Source organism: Astyanax mexicanus, chromosome 1 (assembly GCF_023375975.1).
Source record: "Astyanax mexicanus isolate ESR-SI-001 chromosome 1, AstMex3_surface, whole genome shotgun sequence".
Lineage (NCBI taxonomy): Eukaryota > Metazoa > Chordata > Actinopteri > Characiformes > Acestrorhamphidae > Astyanax > Astyanax mexicanus.
The window spans coordinates 116209498-116232348 of NC_064408.1; the positions used below are offsets into that span (position 1 = coordinate 116209498).

The 22851-nt window shown below is 37.9% G+C and overlaps 1 protein-coding gene across 1 annotated transcript in view; it reads left to right on the plus strand.

The window, feature by feature from the left end:
- LOC103026784 (thrombospondin type-1 domain-containing protein 7A) overlaps positions 1–22851 on the plus strand; it is a 285301-nt gene that overhangs the window by 134699 nt on the left and 127751 nt on the right. The window contains exons 4-6 of the mRNA XM_049467814.1: positions 7259–7440; positions 15228–15296; positions 22431–22586. Of these exons, the coding sequence (XP_049323771.1) occupies positions 7259–7440; positions 15228–15296; positions 22431–22586 (407 nt within the window). The remainder of the gene's footprint in view (positions 1–7258; positions 7441–15227; positions 15297–22430; positions 22587–22851) is intronic.

Here is a 22851-nt window from a genome sequence, read left to right on the forward strand (position 1 = left end):
ACTAGAGGGGGCGCCAAATCGATGTCAGAAAATTATTTCTAGTCTGCATTTTCTGTAAGAGTTGTTTGTTCATGTATGATAATACACAGGGGCGTCGCCTGGCCTGGACTTCCGGGGCTTTAGCCCCGAATACATTTCCAGTAGCCCCAAATCGTTTCACTCGGCTCAGCTGTATTATTATTGAGGAGACGGGCAGCCATCTGCTTTGAATATGAATCTCTTGACGCAAATCACGGAGCCAGTTCAAGGATAAAGTTCTGCCTTTCAGGAGAAACAGCCAATCAGCTCGCTGGTTTTGCTGAGCATGTGGGCTAGTAGGGAATGTACCTGATCAGCCAATAACTATTTCATTTTCAAATGAATACTTTGTTTTTATTAATTTAGGATTGCAGGATTACTGTAAGCTATAATTAACGAAAATGTATTTAGGTAACCAGTTAGCTAAAAGCTGGATTATGTGAATAGCCAGAATTTACTACTATACTTAGTTTAAATGAGTTTCTTAACCCTGGTCTCTGCCCTAAAATTTTATGTTTTCCACCGGATCCAACTGATCAGCTAATAAACTAATATAATTAACTGGGCTGAGCCCCGGATTTTTAAATACTCAGGCAATGCCCCTGATAATACACATCAAAAAACAGAAGCAGGGCACTAATCAGGCATGTTTTTTTTTTTGTTTTTTTTTTGTAGTGGCGCACCTGCAGGACAGGTGCTGTATTTACAATATAACGGATCATAACACGTAATTTAGTAAGTTAGAGTGTTATGCAAGAAGGAGTTTAAAAGAGAGAGAGAGAGAGAGAGAGAGAGAGAGAGAGAGACCAACAACGAGAGCGCGGAGGGCGAGAGAGAGAGAGAGAGAGAGAGAGAGAGAGAGAGACCAACGACGAGAGCGCAGAGCACGAGGGCGAGAGAGAGAGAGAGAGAAAGAGAGACCAACGATGAGAGCGCGGAGGGCGAGAGAGAGAGAGAGAGATACAGAGACATACAGAGAGAGAGAGAGAGAGACCAATGACGGGAGGGAGAGAAAGCGCTGCAATTTAAAAAAAAATGCTAGTGGAAGTGATGCACGGAGACAGACACCGATTCTCCTTATGAACATTTTCATCACCTGGTAAGAAACCCACAATTGCAGTGTCACGAGCAAATGTGTACAATGAGCAGTTTAAAGAACGTATAGTGATTTCTAGCTTGTAGTGTGAAAAAAAGTATTTATTTGAATATCTCACAAAAAAAGTAAAATGAACTGAACTTTGAACTGGTTCAGAATTAAAATTGTGATTTTTGAACGTGAACTGTTCACTCTGAGCATGTATGAATTGAACTTAAACTAGTTCAGAAAAGCTGTGAACTGGCACAACACTGGTAAGTTGTAGATCAGGGGTTGCCACCGCTGTTTTTTTTATATTACATAACTGATATTCTGCATCTAGAAATAGTTTTTGGGGGGGCGGGGGGGGGGGTGTTCGCATACACCTCAAATGTATCGAGTAACACAAAAGTAACGCAAGAGTTACTTTTACTGGTAACTAGTTACTTTTATAGTGGAGTAACTCAGTTAGTAGCTCTTTTGGAGAAGTAACTTTTTTGGAGAAGTAACTAGTAACTATAACTAATTACTTTTTCAAAGTAACATGCCCAACACTGTACACAACACTGTACCTATACATGTTCAGAAATGTAATGCAAGCACAAGAGAATACTTCTCAACTTATACAGGTGCAGGAGTTTCCATAGCACTGTCCCATAGTATGTCAGTTGGGCATGTCAGTCAATTTCAACTAAATAATCATTTTTCTCTAATGTAAAACAGAGGAGGATTGGTGGAAACGTGCTTTTCTATGAACATTGCAAGAACCAAAGTAGGTTATATTTCACAGGTCATGTGCTAATTGGGAAGTTGGAGCCGTGCTCATTTGCAGGGAAGCTCTCGGATAACACACCAGACCCCCAACAGAGCAGAGCGTCTATAATTAGTGCCTGTTTTACTCAGTGCATTGTGTTTGAAGTTTGCTTTATGAGTTTTGTACTGGTGATAGAAGGCTAATGTAGCTAACAAATCAAGCTAACAAAACATGATGCTAACTACAAGCCGAAATCATCACACACTTCATCACAAACCCGCTGATTTGTTCAGTAATCTCTAATGGACTTGGAACCGACGCTTTATGACTCATTGTTATCTACAGTCATATGAAAAAGTTTGGGCACCCCTATTAATCTTAATCATTTTTAGTTCTAAATATTTGGGTGTTTGCAACAGCCATTTCAGTTTGATATATCAAATAACTGATGGACACAGTAATATTTCAGGATTGAAATGAGGTTTATTGTACTAACAGAAATGCTGCAGCTCTTTGGAGGTGGTCTGTGGATTGTCCTTGACTGTTCTCACCATTCTTCTTCTCTGCCTTTCTGATATTTTTCTTGGCCTGCCACTTCTGGGCTTAACAAGAACTGTCCCTGTGGTCTTCCATTTCCTTACTATGTTCCTCACAGTGGAAACTGACAGGTTAAATCTCTGAGACAACTTTTTGAGAGTTGTTTTGATGAGCCCATGATGCCACTCTTCAGAGGAGATCCAAATAGGAGAACAACTTGCAATTGGCCACCTTAAATACCTTTTCTCATGATTGGATACACCTGGCTATGAAGTTCAAAGCTCAATGAGGTTACCAAACCAATTGTGTGCTTCAGTAAGTCAGTAAAAAGTAGTTAGGAGTATTCAAATCAATAAAATGATAAGGGTGCCCATACTTTTGCACCGGTCAAATTTTGGTTTAATGCATATTGCACATTTTCTGTTAGTACAATAAACCTCATTTCAATCCTGAAATATTACTGTGCCCCTCAGTTATTAGATATATCAAACTGAAATGGCTGTTGCAAACACCCAAATATTTACAACTAAAAATCATTAAGATTAATAGGGGTGCCCAAACTTTTTCATATGACTGTACAAACAGAAGCAAGTTTTTGTGTGTTGTGCCGATTCTGTCCGCGAAGCGGGAGTCGGATTCAGCAGCGGATTCGGCACAAGCGCGGCGGCACCTCGCGGTCCGCGGTGTCAGTTGTAAGCGCTCGCGCTAGCCGCAAAATACGACAGAAAACACTGAGGGAGCTGCAGAATTATGTATGGGACTAGAATATGAGCACGAGGAGATAAAAGAGAACTTTTACCTGTGAGTAGCCTCCGCGTTTGACCTGCAGCACTGTGTGTAGCTGTTCTTAAAAATCATTTTAATTAAATAATAGTTATATGCTCCTATGTTACCGTGTTAATTAACATAATTCTGATCATATTTCGCTCATTCAATCAGCCCGAAAACAGACAGTTTATGGGGCGGATCGGGTCGGGCTCATAATGGCAGTTTATGGTTCGGGTTGGGTCGGGCTCGGGCAGAACGTGCACAGGCTCGGGCTGGGTCAGGTCGGATTTTTTGGGCCCGATCTAACCTTTAAGCTGAAGTACGAACTCAAGCTTTTTACTTTTTAAGTAAAAGTGTTTAAAAAAAGTACTGCTTTCAAAACTACTTAAATAGGGTGATCAAACGTCCGTATTTCATCCCGTTTTTCTTTTCAAAAAGTGAGGAAATGTCCTGGTTTTAAATTACCTTCATTGGACCATTAAATTAACAGGCACTAGGGCACTGTGCACGGCAAAAAAAGACTAATTTATGTAATTCACGTAAAAATGAAGTTACTGTCAAAAAGTGATGGCCTATTTAAAAAGCAACAGATGTTGTTCATTTATATCATTTCTAACATATTTATGGTGTTTTTTACACATTTTTTTCACTCCCACAACCTTAATCCTTTACAGCTTCAAAAACATGTATTATGCAAATTAGGTGTTGACGTCATTTAGCGACTACACCCCCCTTGAGCTGAATTTTTCATCAGAAAAAAAAAATGTCTTGACTGATCCAGTACAGTTCCAGTCAGGGTCCATTTTTCAACAAACTCATTTCCACACACTGCTGCTTGTTTCCCTCTTGGGCCGCTGTTGCTAACAGGGGGTTTTGACTAACAACAGGAGCGTCTTAATTAGCTGTTGTTTTCCCACACAGTAACCCTGAGTACTAAGGCTGCGTTTCATTTAAAGTTGGGTGTTCCAAGTACGGAATTTAACAGGAAAACTTCCACAAGTTGGATTTTTTGTTTAAAATGTTGGAAGAGTAGCAGTAGTAAAAGTAGCAGAGAATGTTATACAGTTGCAAGAAAAAGTATATTATGGATTTCTGCATAAATGAATCATTAAATGTGTTCTGATCTTCATCTAAGTCACAACAATAGACAAACACAGTCTGCTTAAACTAATACCACAGAAAAAAATATATGTTTGCATGTTTTATTGAACACAACATGTTAACATTCACAGTAAGGGTGGAAAAAGTATGTGAACCTTTGGATCATCACTACCACCTGGAAGAATGCTAAAAAGGCTAACTTGGAAAAATGCTAACAGTACTAACCTGGGATCTAAAAGATGGGACATATTTGGGTTATTTTTACAAAAAAAACACCAGATGAAAATGTTGTTTATTATGTTTTTTGGCATGTGACATCATTCCCGGCTCTGACATTTAATATACGAGGTGATTCAAAGTGTAGGAACATGAATATTTCATGCCAATCTTCTATTAAATCATTTTTATTATATCGTTGCTTTAGTCAAAATGTTAATCACTTAAGCTTGAATACATTTAAACTTCTAATTTCTCATTAAGTTATTGAATGTTAATTCCTGTTTTTGGTTTCTGTGGTGCAGTTTTAGAGACATGAATTAGGGGACACTGTTCTTTTCAGATTTTCACGAACAGAACATGTGCTAACTCAAACTTTTGATGAATTAGCGTGACCAAAAGCACTACGACATGACTTGCTGAGAGCTAGAGGGAACAGTTAGCACTGTGTTATTTTCGCAGTGCTAAATGGCTGCCTATTACCGGCCTTTTTAGCACTTTTACATGAAGTATTCTTTTAACGGCTCCCGTTTAGAGGCTTTTTTTAAGGCGTAAATGAGTCAGGCCGGCTAATGCGCTGTTGTGCAATTATACATGCAAAGGAACAGGAAGAGGACACCAGCGCTGTACTCTATTATTGAACCGCAGCCAAGAAATAATAATAGCCAACAGCTATTATAACTAATAACTAGACCAGCATATCAGAGGGAATCATTAGAAACAGAGAAGTCCTGCTCAGGATAAGTGTAATTAAAGTTATATGAGGCGGCGGCGGCTTTATACCGACATCAGAGACACCGCGTTCTGAACACTGATAGCGTGTCGTTATCAGATCTGCATGCGTTTGATGAATCAGACATGAGCTCACTCTGAAGATGAAGCTTTAAAGAACAGTGTGACCAGAACCTTCAAGGTGGAAACCGGTCTCAAATGAGGCCTAATAAACTCCTGAAGACAGAGCTCTTCAAAGAGCACTTACTCTCCTAGCACCTCTAACTAACTACCTTCTACTACCAGATCAGGAGAATCTCTCACTATCTTTAATAAACTCCTGAAGACAGAGCTCTACAAAGAGCACTTACTCTCCTAACACCTCTAACACACTAACTACTTCTAACCTCATTTCCTTCTTCCCCTCCTTCACTCCTCTATCCTATTATTTCCCTTCAACCTCCTTTAGGCCCTGTCTAAAGATGTTTTACCTTTAACTTCTTTTACTTTTGTACTTCATTATTGTAAGTCGCTTTGGACAAAAGTGTCTGCCAAATGTAATGTAATGTAATGTAATGTTGCACTTTCCTGCATTGACAGTCACAGAATTTGAAGGGGTGCTCACAGTTTGTCGTTGCGTTCATATATACTGTTATATACCTGTTACAACGGGCGTGAATGTGCATCACTACCACCTGGAACAATGCTAACAATGCTAACTTGAAATATTCTAAGAGTATTTACCTGGGACCTAAAAGGTGGGACGTATTTTGGTTATTTTTACTAAAAAACACCAGGCAAAGAATTTCAAACCTATGGAAATGTTTTGAACTGGTGCTAGATTTTTTTTGGGATGTGACGTCATTCCTGGCTTTAACATTCAAATTTCAAAAAAGTAAGTTTAGCACGAACAAAACAGAGCTGTTAAACAAGCCAGTTCCAAAACACCAAAACTGTTACATCACAGTCTTGTTTTTTTTCTTCTTTTTTTTCATTCCCCCAAATTTCCCATCAGTGTAATAATTGTTTCCGAAATAATTGCACCCAGAAGGACGTGTCAGATTGCAGTCCAATTCACAAGAGGGATGAAGGTTACCAGAAACAATAAATGATTAAAATTGTAATAATTTAATCATTAAAACTGATATGAGCATTATTTCTGAGCTATGATGCAATGCAGAAACAGTGTTTAAAATGCTGCAACATGCCAGATGTCTCAGCATGGAGTTGTAGAGGTTCCTAATGGTGTCCTGTGATAATCCATAATCCATGCAGCTTCAATTTTCTCACCGGTCAATTCACTTTGGTACCGTGAGGGTGCAAAAAAAAATACGCCTTTTGTGGCTCGAAATGTGCAAAAGGCATGAACTAATTATCTTAATTATTCATGGGTGTGTTTTGGGCTTAATGTGAAATAAACCAATCAGTGTGCCAGTTGCCATTCCCTTTAAGAGGCAGGTGCACTCTGACTTTGGTGCATTCGTATCTTAACAGCGTGGCGCTTTGTTAGTGTCAGACTGCGGTGCTATTCAAAAGGGGGATAGAAGTTACATACTAGTAACAAAAAAAAATGATTGAAACATTAGACTGATATTTGCAATATTTAGCTAATGGCAAGCTGCATGAACAGGATTCAGACCGGAGATCTCCTGATCATAGTGGCAGCCCTTAGTTTGCTGGACTAAGAAACTTAATAGTTAGTTGAGACAATTAGTTTGCTATAGTGTACGGTGCAATTTAATATTTTTTGTTCAGCTGAATTAAAAAATCATTTAAAGTTTTATTTTTTACTGTGTAACAAAAGCAGCAGGGCTTCGATATGGGCTCTTTAAAGTTGTGTGAAGCAGATCTCATGGTCTCCTATTTTAAATGCATGGTATAAAAAGGTTATATTCGCTCTATCTGCTCTCATCTTCTATTAATATTGATTTAAAGTCACGTTGATTAATTATGGATTAATTTATTAAAACATGTATCCTGCAGAAACAGCAGCAGCAGCTCTGCTCTTTCCCGCTGTATGAGTGTGTTGGAGATGAAGCAGAGTGTTAATTATACCTCTGATCATGTGATCTCCTCAGCTACACCTGGAGGACCACGGAGTGGGGCGAGTGCCGCGTGGACGCGTTGCTAAGCCAACAGGACCGGCGCCGTGGCAACCAGACGGGCCTGTGCGGGGGCGGCCTGCAGACGAGGGAGGTGTACTGCGTTCAGTCCAACGCTGAGCTGCTGTCGTACCTGAGCGTCAACCAGGCCAAGACAGGTACAGAACCTTCCCTCTTATCCCTCATCACCTGACACCTGAACATCTTCACTTAACCCTTAGAACCCTACGGACAGATTTTCAGTCCAATATCGCACCTTGTGTTCTCAGCTTAATTACTCAGAAATCCCTTCACACATAAACATAATCTATATATGGTTAGAAAGGGCGGAGCTTACTCTTTCTAAAAGTAGTGATGACGTCACAGTGCAGTAAAGATAAATCTACAAGAAACTTATTGAGAAAAACACCTAAAAAAGTGAGAAGATCTCCTTCCCCAACCGATATTATTTACCTTTAGTGCTTCAGACATATTTATATGATGCTTCAAACCAAATAATATCAGTAAATAACGACTCAAAAGTGTCCACAGAAAAAGTGTGAAACTACCTGCTTTACTCCAACTAAAGCTAGGTATGGTGTGCGCACTACTTTATATAGTTTTTATTTTACTCGCACATTTTTATCAAGCAGTTATTTTGCACTAAACATTTTTATTTATTTAGACTAAAAAGTTTATATTTTTGTATCTAGTTTTCTTTGTGTGTTCTGATTAAAATACTGAAAGGCATAGGCTGCTCTGAGTGTCAGGTTTTTAGTATCTACATGTATCCTAGAGGTGTGATTATTAATTATATAATAAAAAAAATCTGCCTGATGCTGTTTCTCCATGTATTTTATCAAAGTAATAATTAATAAACCATGTAATTAACTATATACCATCAATAATCTTATGATTTAAACTCATAAACACTCTAGTCTAACCATTTTTGAAAAGATATCTTAGGTGTGAATATATTTAAAGTCTATACATCCAAAAAAAAAACAGGTGCTTGGTAAAATTTTGACCAAAACATGATCAGTTCCAGGAAAATATAACAATTCTGCTTCCTTTTACATTTTAAATGATTCTATTTTTGAGCAGCCGTATGTCTTCTGGAGTAAAAGAGATCAGGGCATGTGTCTGTCTGATATAATTACTGTGTTATAAGACCTGAAAGAGGAACTGACAAAAACACACCAAAACAGCCTAGAGTTCACAGGGTTAAAGTACTTCTTCACCTGGGCTGAATGGAGCGGGTCTGCTGAGACACGCGTGACACACAGTGCCAACAACCACCTATACTAATCTGTTTGAGGTCCCTATAGAGGCTCAGGGGAATTAATTAATTAGTAAATTAATAAATTAACTAATTAAAGGTTTAATCTTCCATGTACTCATATAGACACTGTGGAGACCAGGCTAATAGTGGAGCAATAATTAAACAGTTAATTAACAATAATTGAGACAGTACGATTCAGTACATTTGCAATTTTGCTATTTATAGGTATATATTTAAATAAAATGAACATTGTTGTTTTATTCTATAAACTACAGACAACATTTCCCCCAAATTCCAAATAAAAATATTGTCATTTCGAGCATTTATTTGCAGAAAATGAGAAATGACAAAAATGACAAAACAGATGCAGAGCTTTCAGACTTCAAATAATGCAAAGAAAACAAGTTCATATTCATAAAGTTTTAAGAGTTCATAAATCAATATTTGGTGGAATAAACCTGGTTTTTAATCACAGTTGATTACTTTATGCCACTCCTGGAATTAAGCAGTTCAGTTTGGTTTGATGGCTTGTGATCTTCCTCTTAATTATATTCCAGAGGTTTTTTGTTTGGTAAAATCAAAGAAAAAAAAAAATCATCATTTTTAAGTAATCTTTATTTTCCAGAGCTGTATATCTGTCCCTTCTCTCTTTCTATCTTTCTATTCTATCTATCTATTCCATTCTCTTGCATTTCCCTCTTTTTAGTTCTCTCTCTATTTCTTTTTCTCTTTCATATTTCTCTCTTGTTCCCTCTCTTGTCCTTTTTTTCTCTTGTTCTCTTTATTAAATATAGTACTCTATTTTATTTCGCTATTTTCTTCCTCCTTCTTTTCTTCCTCTTTCTTTCACTTTTAATTCTCAGTCCCTGTCATTCTTTGCCTCTAGTTCTTCTTTCTTTTTTCTCAGTCCCTGCCCTTTTCTTTCTGTCCTCTATCTGTCTGTTTGTCTCTCCTTCTGTACTGCTCTCTCTTCCTACTCTCTCTGACTTTCTCTCTTTCTTTCCTTCTCTTTCTGGCTCACGCTTTCTTTTTCTTTCTCCATACATCTTCCATCTCTTTCTCATGACATCTCTTTAATCTTACTTCTCTATCTATTTTTTCTTTTACTTTTCTCTTATTTCACTAGTATGTTCCTTTTTCTTTCTCTCTTTTATTATTTCCGTCTTTTTCTCCCTCTCATTTTGTTTGTCTTCTTATTCTCTCCTTTTTTCTTTTGTTCTCTCACTATTGTTTCTTTTTCTTGGTCTATTTTTATCCAATCTCTCTCATTCTCTCTTGTTCACATCCCTACCATCTGCTCTCTCTATCTCCCTCTCTTTTGCTAACCCTCCTTTATCTCTCTCTTTACTATTTCTTGCTCTTTCTTCTCTCTCTTTCTGTTTAATCTTTCCTACTTCCACATTTTCTCTGTCTGTTTTTCTTTTTTCTCTTTCTTTTTTATCTTCTTTTCAATTCTCCTTCATTCTCTCTCTTATCTCTCTTTTCCCCTTATTTTCTCTTTATTTTGATCTCCCTTTACTCTCCACCCTCTCTCTATCTAAGATGTTTTCTCTAACTCCCTGCTTTCTGTCTCTTTTCCTTTTCTTCATTTTTCCCATCTCTCATTCTCTTTTTTAATACTTATTCTTTCTCTTTTCCTTTGTTCTCTCACCTTCTTTACTTTCTCACTTATTCTCTATTTTAATACATTCTGTCTCATTATCTCTTGTTCCCTTCTCTACCATCTGCTCTTTCTTTCCCTTCTTTCTCTATCTCTCTCTTGCTCTCTTTTTACTTGCTTTCTCTTCTTTCTATATCTCTCTCTCTTTTTTTCTCTTTTCCACTCTTATTTCTTTCTCTCTCTACATTTTTCTTTATTCTCTCTATTTATATCTTCTGTTTAATTCTCCTTCGTTCTCTCTCTTACCTCTCGCTCTCTGTCATATTATTCTATTCATTTTCCTTACTCTCACTTTCTTTTCTCTCCCTTAACTCTCTCTCTATCTAGTTTCTCTATCTATGTTCTCTCTAACTCCTTTAACTTCTTTCTGTCTCTTTTCTTTTTCTTCATTTTTTCATCTCTCATTTTCTGCTTTCCTTCTTATTCTCTTTCTATTGCATTTTATTTGTTCTTTCACTTTTTTTGTTTTTTTCTTTCACATTGTCTTTTGTTCCCTTCTCTACCCTCTGCTCTCTCTTCCCCATCTTTCTCTATCTCTATTTCCCTGTGTTATGATTCCCTACTCTCCCTTCTCTCTCTCTATCTCTCTCTCTCTCTCTATCTCTATCTCTCTCTCTCTCTCTCTGTACAGGTAGTAGATGTTAAAGCTGCAGGTCTGAGTACAGACTGGTGTTAGAGGGCTGCAGGTGGGATGGAGGGATGGTTTATGGAGGAGTGTGATGTTCTTATCTGCGTGATGCAGGGCTGCTCTGTCTCTCTCTCTCTCTCTCTCTCTCTCTCTCTCTCTCTCTCTGTATCGGGGTGATCTGAGCAGGGTGATGGTGAATCTGTGAGTTTGTGTGTGATGTGGAAACTCTGTCTGCATGGTTAAGTGGAGGAGAGAGTGATTTAACGGAGACGGGTTCAGCCAAGACAATCAAACCATGCCAGTTTATTACCCATAAACCCCTGATCCTGCCCTCCAGTGCCTGCAGTGCTGTTAATGAGTGAAAGTGGAGAGGTGTGGGTGAGATCTGCTCAGACTTTACAGCTGTTTAAAGAGTTTTGGGTGAAGTTTTGCTGTGTTTGATGTAGCAGCAGCAAGGGGCAAAAATTCAACTGCAAAGTTTTTTATTTGGGGCAATTCAATACTCATTATTTATTATAACTATTGCCAGCTCACACCACTTGTTGAAAATTATTTCACCCTGCTATCAAATATACTTCTTTTTAAATTGAGCTAAACTGCTGAATACACTCTAAAAACAGAGGTACGATATGAGTACTTTTTTGTACTCAAAGGTACATTCTTCATAATTGTACCCTCAAAGGTACAATATTGGTCTTTACAGGGTCAGATTTGTTCCATTTAAAGTATAAAGTCTTTTCTAACAGCAATAAGTAAAGAAATGTACCATTTAACCAGCCAAAGGGTACATTCAGTATTCTGTATCACTGCACTGATAAACAATATATATTTTAATTGCACATTTTTTATTTGAAAGCCAGACAATTTTGGATCATCAAGTTCTTGACACATATTTAGTTGATGATACTGCTTATAATCTTTATAATCTTTACTGGCACATAAATATGGGTACAAAAAAGGACTTTCACTGAAAGTGTCACGTCTTGGCCTCGTCTCGTGTCTCTGTGTGTCTTCCCCACGTGACCTGTGCTCCCCTGTGTCTCCCGTCTCAGTACTTTTCCACCTGTGTCTCATTTGTAGCTCCGCCCCTTCCCCAGGTGTTTCCAATTCTAGTGTGTTTCCTGTTTCTTTAAATAGATCCCATGTGCCACTTTGTCTCCGTCGGTCTTTGCACCTTCACCTGTCGTTTGTCTCTCTCAGTGTTTAATAGCTTTTCTCAGTGTTTCCTTGTTCTCTCATAGCCTTAGTTCCTTGTTTCTTGTTTATTTCTTGTTTTCTCGTTTATAGTTATTTTTCCTTGTTTATTTCTAGTTTCTTCCCTTCTATATATTCCCTGTTTATTTATTATCTTTATCTCTTGTTGGCTTAGCTTATGTTCTTTTGTTTCACTGGTTTGTTTTGGTTTTTGGTTATTCGTTTATCTTTGTTACATGTTTACTTGTTCCTCGTTTCCTTGTTTCTTTGTTATTTATTTAATAAATTATTTTTTTATTTCGCCCTTACCTGCACTTGTGTCCGCTCTCCTCGTCTCCCTGCCTGGGTCTCCGTGACAGAAAGGTACTTTTTTGTACCTCAATATAAGGTACAGCCTCAGCGACAAGCTTTATACTCTTTTAAGTACAAATCTGTACTTACTTTTCTTAGTGCTCAGTTCAATCTTATATATTTATTAGCCAGATAATATACTGCTATGGACAAACGCTGTCTCTGCTGCTCCATGCTGTTTACTCACTAAGAGCACGGTATGTGCTGCGTTCACTGCTCACATCTGTGCTGCACATACAATTCTAATGTTGAACATTATTTGGAGTTTCTATTACACAGTAGTAGCCCTAATTTGCTCCTACTCTAACTTTTTTATGTGTAGCAGGGCTGAAATGCAAGACTTTTAATAGATTTTTAATAAATAAATAAAATACGTGAAATATCTTGTGTCCATACTGTCCCATTTTGTTTCTAATTATGAGTTGTAATAATTGGGTAAAAATTTAACATTACTGACAAAATCTACTCTTTTTTTATTAGCGATGCAATAGATTTTGCCCATTTATTTTGTAGATATCGACCTCAAACAACATCACTTGTTGAAATGTTTTTGGGATTTCTTTTACACAGTAGTAGCCCTAATTTGCTCCTGCTCTAACTTTTTTTTAAAAATGTGTAGTAGGGCTGAAATGCAAGACTAATTGCAGTTTAATAAATAAAATACGTGAAATATCTTGCATCTATACTGTCCCATTTTGTTTCTAATTATGAGTTGTAATAAATTGGCTATTAAATATAACATTATTGACAAAAAATCTACTCATTTTTTATTAACGATACAATAGTTTTGCCCTTTTATTTTGTAGATATCGACCTCAAACAACAGCAGTTGATTAGGCTCAGTTTAATCTGATATATTAGCCAGATAATATACTGCTATGGAGAAACGCTGTCTCTGCTGCTCCATGCTGTTTACACACTAAGAGCATGGTATGTGCAGCGTTCACTGCTCACATCTGCGCTGCACTCACAATACTCATGACATCACAAAATCACAACACTTGCAAGCTGACACCACTTGTTGAACATTATTTGGAGTTTCTTTTACACAGTAGTAGCCCTAATTTGCTCCTGCTCTAAATTTTTTTTTTATGTGTAGCAGATCTGAAATGCAAGACTAATTTCTTTTTAATAAATAAATAAAATATGTGAAATATCTTGTGTCCATACTGTCCCATTTTGTTTCTAATTATGAGTTGTAATAATTGGGTAAAAATTTAACATTACTGACAAAATCTACTCTTTTTTTATTAGCGGTGCAATAGATTTTGCCCATTTATTTTGTAGATATCGACCTCAAACAACATCACTTGTTGAAAATTATTTGGGATTTCTTTTACACATTAGTGTTATGCCCTCGCTATGTTTTCCTGTGTTTTCCCCGTTTCCTAGTGTGTTTCTCTTGTACTTTTCCATCACGTGTGTGTAATTTGTAGCTCCGCCCCTCGTTACCTGTTTCCCCAGGTGTTCAGTGTTTCATGTTACTATAAATAGCCCTCCTCTGCCACCTTGTCCTCCGTCGGTCTTTGCACCTTCCTACGTTGTCTGTCACGTCACGTCCTAGCTATAGTTTTGCCAAGTTTCTAGTTCTTTGTTAGTTTGTATTATTTGCTTATATCTCGTGTTTGTTTATATTCCTTGTTTTGTTCTTATTTACGTATTTATCCTTTGTATATATATATCCCTAGCCCTGTTTTGTACTTATCTGTTTAGTTTAGCTCTTTGTTTGTTTTCCCGGTTTGTTTATGTATTTATATTTATTCGTTATTCCCCTGTTTGTTTATTTAGTTTAGTTTTAGTTTATTTATTATTCATTAAAGTCTTGTTCTTACCCGCATATAAATCCGCCTCCCGTCTCATCCCAGCGTTACAATTAGTAGCCCTAATTGGCTCCTGTTCTAACTTTTTTTTAAGTGAGTAGCAGGGCTGAAATGCAAGACTAATTGCTTTTTAATAAATAAATAAAATACCTGAAATATCTTGTGTCCATACTGTCCCATTTTGTGTCTAATTATGAGTTGTCATATATTGACTATAGAATATAACATTACTGACTAAATCTATTAATTTTGATTAGTGATACAATGGATTTTACCCTTTTATTTTGTAGATATTTACCTCAAACAACATCAGTTGATTAGCCAGATAATATACTGCTATGGACAAACGCTGTCTCTGCTGCTCCATGCTGTTTACAAACTAAGAGCATTTAATGTGCAGCGTTCACTGCTCACATCTGCGCTGCACTCACAATACTCATGACATCACAAAATCACAACAATTGCCAGATGACACCACTTGTTGAACATTATTTGGGGGGTTTCTTTTACACAGTAGTAGCCCTAATTTTCTCCTGCTCTAACTTTTTTTTTATGTGTAGCAGATCTGAAATGCAGGACTGATTGCACTTTAATAAATCAATAAAATACGTGAAATATCTTGTGTCCATACTGTCCCATTTTGTGTCTAATTAGGAGTTTTATAGTCATAAATTACCTATAAAATATAAGATTGCTAACAAAAAATCAGCAAAAAATACTCAGTTTTTATTTATTTATTTATTTTGCCCTTTTTTTTTGTAGATATCGACCATTAACAGCCTCAGTAGTCTCCTAATACTTTACTCTTTTTGAGTTATCCATCTCCAACCAACATTATTCCATATAAGGACGCATTACACCACATTTGTAAAGAGGTCTGCCTTTGATTCAGGACCCTCTGAGACCCTATAATGGATGTTCTAGAGCTTGTGTTGCTTGTGTAGATCTACGCTCTACTCTCTCTCTCCACAGTAGTGCTGTATTAGTGTTAGTTGTGTTTGTTAGAGATAGATGTTCTGTGTGTTTTCTAGAAGGCCAGCCTGTGACCAGTCCGAAGCCTAGTGCCCCGCCCCTCCTGTCCATCACATACGAGATCACAGGTAAGATCAACCCCTTAAAATTTCCCCCAAATTCCCTGAAACCCTTTCCATTTATGATATCTGTGGTTGGGTTTCTAATATTTATGGTAAATTGTTTCTAATGTTCCTCAAACATTTGGAATAGTAAACACCTGGAATCTGTCTGTTAATTCTGGATGGAGATCTGGACTAGAATCTGGTTTGGAATAAACTATTACCATTTTTCTCCTCAAAAATCCACTCATTCATTATAAAATTTGCTCACAGATTTTATATATCACCCCACATGCCAGCATGAAGGTGTGCAAATTGTCTTTTATTGTATTATCACTACTTTATTTTTATTTACTTACATTTTGTAACATATATATATATATAATTAGCTACATTCCTTGTTTCATTCAATAACATTCTATTATGTTACTAATTATATAACTCAGTGCTTGTTTTTAATCTATCTTATTGTGTTTTTAAGTTGGGCGGTCAAAGATAAAAAACGCCCTCGATTTATTTGAAATCAGTGGAGAGTTTTTTTTTTTTTATATGCAAATCAGTGTACCTCATGCTATTAGCAAAGCCGCTATTTTTTTTTTAATATAAAAAATAAACAGGAATAAGTGCCAGGACAGGAGTGAGTTCCAGTAGCAGAAGTGTGTTCCAGCAACAGGAGTGAGTGCCAGGACAGGAGTGAGTTCCAGTAGCAGAAGTGTGTTCCAGTAACAGGAGTGAGTGCCAGTAACAGGAGTGAGTGTCAGTAACAGGAGTGAGTGTCAGTAACAGGAGTGAGTTCCATTAACAGGAGTGAGTGCCAGTAACAGGAGTGAGTTCCAGTAACAGGAGTGAGTGCCAGTAACAGGAGTGAGTGCCAGTAACAGGAGTGAGTGTCAGTAACAGGAGTGAGTGCCACTAACAGGAGTGAGTGTCAGTAACAGGAGTGAGTTCCAGTAACAGGAGTGAGTGCCAGTAACAGGAGTGAGTGCCAGTAACATGAGTGAGTGCCAGTAACAGGAGTGAGTGCCACTAACAGGAGTGAGTGTCAGTAACAGGAGTGAGTGCCAGTAACATGAGTGAGTGCCAGTAACAGGAGTGAGTGCCAGTAACAGGAGTGAGTGCCAGTAACAGGAGTGAGTGTCAGTAACAGGAGTGAGTGTCAGTAACAGGAGTGAGTGCCAGTAACAGGAGTGAGTGCCAGTAACAGGAGTGAGTGCCAGTAACAGGAGTTAGTGCCAGTAACAGGAGTGAGTGCCAGTAACATGAGTGTGTGCCAGTAACAGGAGTGAGTGCCAGTAACAGGAGTGAGTGCCAGTAACATGAGTGAGTGCCAATAACAGGAGTGTTTTTTTGTCTAAATATCAGTTGTTTGAACATGCAGTCAACTACTTCTTTAAAATAAAGACTTTCTTCAGAGAAAATCAAAAGATTTAGTGGACTTGCTTTTAAATATGTTGTTGCTATTTATTTGAAATCAGTGACGCCTTATTATTCCTTTAATGCAAATGAATGTCCTCATGCTATTAGCATAGCCGCTATTTAGCTTTTTTCATGTTTTTGCTAATTTCATAAAACTCAAACTAAAAACTCAGTCCTGTTACTCAAAATATAAAAAGTAACAGGAATGAGTGCCAGTAACAGGAGTGAGGGCCAGTAACAGGAGTGAGTGCCAGTAACAGGAGTGAGTTCCAGTAACAGGAGTGAGTTCCAGTAACTCAGTTATTTGAACATGCAGTCATCCTTTTCTTTAAAATAAAGACTTTCTTGAGAGAAAGGAATTCGTAGACTTGCTTTTAAACATGCTTTTTAAATGTCACATGAGTTTTGCTAAAATGTAACCATCTTCAGCTTCGAAACCTTGTAAAAAATGAAGTAAAACTGCCTGAGTTTGACCAGTAAATGTTTTAAATACTTAAATATATGTGATATTAGATTAAGAATTGAAAAAATATTAAAGCATAGGTTTAATTTGGAAGAGTTACAAGAAGCAATTGGCACCCATTCGAGTGGGGCATATATATATATACATGTAATATATATATATATATATATTTTTTTTTTTTTTAATCTACCAATTTTTTCCCTCAAATTCTCAGAACACACACCATCTCTTTCTTACCCCGAACAGTTGACTGTGCTCTCCTGAGCCTCAGTGACGGCGGCTCTGTCCCCTGTGTCTGTCCGTCTGTAACGCTGTGTTGTGTGAGTTTACGCGTCTGATCTGTATAGAGTGTGTTTAGTTGGTGGCTGTGTTTAAGGGCAGTGATCAGGGCAACAGTAAGGGTGGATGTAATGAGTTCTCAGTGGACTGCTGCTGCTCCTTTCCTCTGAGCATCAGTCTGACATCAAAACCGTCGGATGTGACAGCAGCTACACAGCTACACGCACTGCTGCCTTTTCCCAAGACATGTTAATACATGTGGGAATACATACAGTATCTGTGGCTGTTTATTTGAGAGTATTTCAAAGAGATCGATTGAGTGATTGGCGAAAAACATCATTATCGCATTTTTCCCTTGATCAGACAGAACATAATCAGTGAATAAAATGAAATAAATAAATGAATTAAAAAAAATCATCCTGTTCTTCAATGCTCAGGACCCCAAGGGATCCCACCACAGAGCAGCTTTTATATATTTGGGTGGTGAGTCATTTATTTTCACTGTACTGTACCTCGCGTGGCTCAAAATGTACAAAAGGCATGTACTAATTCTCGTAATTAATTAATCATGGGTGCGTTGTGGGCGTAATGTAAAATAAACCATAAATCATTGTGTCACTTGCCTCAAATTCCCTTTAAGAGCCAGGTGTGCTCTGACTTTGGCAGATTGCTATTTTAAAAGTGCAGCACTTCTGCGCCTCTCAGCAGAGGAATTTGAGCCATTGGTTCACGCTTTGAAGGCGCATGAACAGCTCATTTACAGGAACAGTAATGTTGTTTTATTTTCTATTCTGTTTATTGTTGATGTAAACATTAAGTGCACAGTGCACTGCGGTGTTTCCTTCTGTGTGTGTGTAACCATTTGTTGACTGTTGACTGTTGTCAGGGTTCAAATCATTCAGTGGCGCACCTGTGTTTTCCCTAGCCAAGATAACAATATGCAAGAAATGTACCTGATCACATCTCACTGCCAATTCCAGTCACTATTTAACACCCCTAAAATGCCTTGTCCCGCATACAGGCTGTATATGTGTAGGTGATACAAAACCCTTCTTCTCTGCAGTAAAATAGGTAATTTACATTCTGAAAATTTGAGGGTTTGAAATCTACAGGACACTTGGAGAAGCTGCCTGTTTTTTCTCTAGTCCCCTTAATAATTCCAGATCAGTAACAGGAATCAACCTAAATTCTGCATGTTTAAAAACAAAGATGTAAAATCTCGACAAACATCATGAAACTAAAGGTTTGGATGAAATTATATGTTTAATTTGTTTTCAGGAAAATATTGATTAAAAAAAGAGCCAATTTTATGATTTTATTCATTATATTTTGACATTAGCAAATTTACCTAAATATTATTTGATATTTTATATTACAATTACAATTAAGCTTTTCAGTTCAGTTTCTTATCAAACATCAAAGCTTTTTATGTAACGCTTGAATAGAAGTCCTTAAGATTTAGTGGTGTCAAGGTGCACAGCATAAAAAAAACTGTTGGCAGGGGTTAAGATAGCAATGAGCATCTCAAGATGCAGCGTGCACAGGGTTGGGTGTAAGATAGGACCTTTAGTGTGTGTTGTGCTGCTGGTACAGTGAGTGGCTCAGATACAGCAGTGCTGCTGGAGTTTTTAAACACTGTGTTTAATCACTCATTGTCCTCCACTCCTCTATTGCACACTCCTACCTACAGCTAAAACACACTGTTGATAAAGTAAAGTTGCTAAAACGTTTAAGTTGGGCATCCTTTAGTGTTTTATCAGTACGTACAGGGCACTACCCACAGAGAGGTGTTGGTTGACTATGACTATGGGGTTTAAGAACTCCAGCAGCACTGCTGTTTCTGATTCATCACCCAAATAATAAATGCTCTATAATGGTCTATTCTGTGGAGTCCTTACCATTAGAGTTGTTTGGTGTGGTGCAGTGGATAACACCACCACCTGCCAGTGAGCTACCATGTGGGAGACTGGGGTCAATTCCAGGTCTGGGTGACTATGCTGTGCTACACCAATAAGAGTCCTTGGGCAAGACTCCTAACACTACATTGGCCCAACTCTGTAATAGTAATAAAAATAATTGTAAGTCGCTCTGGATAAGAGCGTCAGCTAAATGCCCTGTAATGTAATGTAATGTAATGTAGAGTTTAGATCGGGCCCCCCCAAAAAAAAAAAGAAAGCCTTTACCTGACTGCACAAAAAAAATGTGAGAATTTGAGAATTTATGTTGTCTCTCGTTTTAAAGCGTTTCTCATTTTTGTTCTTGTTTTTAATGAACAATTGTACTTGACTTGTTTTGATGCAGAGTTAAACTCGTCTCGGAGTGTTTGCTCTCTCCGACGCTACGTACGAGCGAGCGTTCCACACATCTCTGACGTTTTAATCAGACTCTAACTCCGTGCGGGAGGGTCCAGACCATCTGGCAGAGTAAACAAGTACAACCTGTGAAGCGCTGTGTTAATTCAGCCTTTGATCCATCCATCTCGCTCCGCCGTGTTCTCGTTAGGATTTTTTACCACCATTAATTTCAGGAACATGCGGAGGAGAACCAATTACAGCTTCCTTTACCTGCACCCTTTCCCCCTGCGGAGTCGGGCATTTCCATCGTTTTGTTTGTTGAAGGATTTCAGGGCACAGGCCAACGTCTAGGATTTTTTTGATTTGTTTAATTTGATTGATTATTTTTAAACTGAGAGATATAATGAATGTTGCTGCACAGACAGTAACAAATTCCTGATACATTTGCAAAAAAAGAGAAAGTATGTGAAATCTTTGGGATGACTTGGATTTCTGCATAAATTGGTCATTAAACGTATTCTGATCTTCATCTTGAACCTTTGGATTTAATAACTGGTTGATTCTCCTTTGGCAGCAAAAACCTCAACCAAACCGAACGTTTCCTGTAGTTGCAGATCAGACCTGAACAACAGTCAGGAGGAGTTTTCAACCATTTCTCTTCACTAAACTGTTTCAGTTCAGCTATAATATTCTTGGGATATCTGGTGTGAATCGCTCTCCTGAGGTCATGATGCCACAGCATCTCAATTGGGTTCAGGAGGTCAGGATTCTCCAGAAGGTCCAGTATTTTCTTCTGTTGAAGGCATTCATTCGGTTGTTAGTTTACTTCTATGTTTTGGGTCGTTGTCCTGTTGCATCAACCATCCTCTGTTGAGCTTCAGTTGGCGGACAGATGGTCTTAAGTTTTCCTGCAAAATGTCTTGTTGATGACGGCAATCTGTCCAGGCCCTGACGCAGCAAAGCAGCCCCAATCTGACACTCTAGGATTCTTCCTCACCTCATTGATCATTCTGCGATGTGCTCTTGCAGTCATCTTTACAGGACGGCCACACCTAGTGAGAGAGAGTAGTAAGTGTCTTACCGTGGACACAAGAACATCAAGGCTTTTAGAGATACTTTTGTAACCCTTTCCAGCTTCATGCAAGTCAACAATTCTTAAACAGCAAACTCAAAACTGGTGTGTGTTTTTTAGGGCAGGGCAGCTTTAACCAACACATCCAATCGCGTCACATCCTGGCTTCAATTAGCTCTTAAAAAAAGTCATTAGCTTAGGGGTTCACATTCTCATTTTTACACCCTGCACTGTGAATGTTAACATGTTGTGTTTAATAAAACCATGCAAACATATATATATATATATATATATATATATATATATATATATATATCATATTTTGTGTGGTATTAGTTTAATCAGACTGTGTTTGTCTATTGTTGTGACTTAGATGAAGATCAGAAAACATTTAATTATCAATTTATGCAGAAGTCAAAGTAATACCAAAGAATTCACACACTATTTCTTTCAACTGTATGTTAGTTAAAAAAAAGGTTAAAACTGGTTTTGAACAATGCTAGGCTGTTCATACATGTGAATGTGAATGTAGATAGAAGTCTATCCAGTCGTTGTTTGTGACAGAATTTGTGACCCTATCATCTTATACCTTGTCAACAGTCTTTTCAAGTCAAGTCAAGTAGTTTTATTGTCAATAGTGCATATGTACAGGACATAAAGAGAATTGTAATCAATACAGCAAGTATAGAAAATAGATATATAATATAAAAGATTGGGAGACACTATATTTACAATACAACAAGGACACAGATAGACATACGTGAGACAAGAGACACAAGACAATAGTGCAATAGTGATAAGGGGGTGATTAAGATGAGATGAGAGTGCAAGTATAAACAGAACCTGTATAAAACACTAGTGCAAATATGGTATAATAATAGCTTAAGGCTGGTAAAGTGAATGAGTGCGTAAAGTTCTTTTTGTGGCCATGCCGTAAAAATAAATAGCTTCAGAGTCGCTGAAATAGCGGAGTTTTTTGGCTCTTGCCTTGTTTGCTATCTATTTTGCTTTTGTTTACCTTTTTAGTTCATTTTATTAAATCAATATTTTCTGCATTTATGTCCATCTTCTCCTTTATCTTCCCTTTGTGACACTGATCATTGTGAAGTGCTCTCTTTGTATTGTTTCTGGAGCTGTACATGTACGAGCAGAAGCCTTACATTTTAATCCCAATCGTAAACAGAGCTTCCTCCACGCTCTGCTCCGTTCCTGCTGGAGGGGCGGGACTCCGTTTGATGTTGTGAGCGGTCGACCTGTCAGCTGTCAGTTCAGCACACGAGCTTCTGAAGCAGGAGGTATTAGGAGAAAATCCGGTGTTGTTGTACATCAGCGGATAGATAGCAGTGTTGTCTGTGTTTTTTTTTTTGACTGTTGTTGTGTTTTTGAGCGGCTGTCTCTAAAATGCGAGCTTTAATCTTATTATCACAGATGATTTTACTCCTGCCTCGCACTGCCTGTGTTCTCCTATGGCAGCAGAGCAGATGCAAGATCTCCAGAGCCCCCAAACACAGCTTAGCACAGGCGTCCGGCGCTCCCGCGGCTTTTTAACTTTAATCGTGCAGCATGCTTCCACTCAGAGTGGGTGTCTGTGCTCTGGGATAATGGACTGTTGTGTGTGTGTTTGTTTTGCCCTCCAGCTTCCCAGCCGGTGGACAGTCAGCTGTGTGTGGGGCCGGTGCCAAGTACCAACCAGCTGTGCCACATCTCGTGCCCTATGGAGTGTGAGGTCTCTCCCTGGTGGGCCTGGGGACCGTGTACCTTTGAAAACTGCAACGACCAATCAGTGAAGAAAGGTAAAACCATATTTGTTGTATCTATTTTGACTTAAGAAAGGCTTATATTTCACATTTTCTTACTTGATTTTCAAATTTGTTCGTATATTGTATCATATAGCAGATGAGTGAAATTAAGTTTATAGGATTTACAGAAAGTGTGCAATAATTTGTTAAAACTAAATTTGGCAGATGCATAAAAATGTACATCAATATTTAGTAGATCCTCCTTTTGCAGAATAACAGCCTCTAAACTCTTCCTGTAGCTTCCAATGAGAGTCTGGTT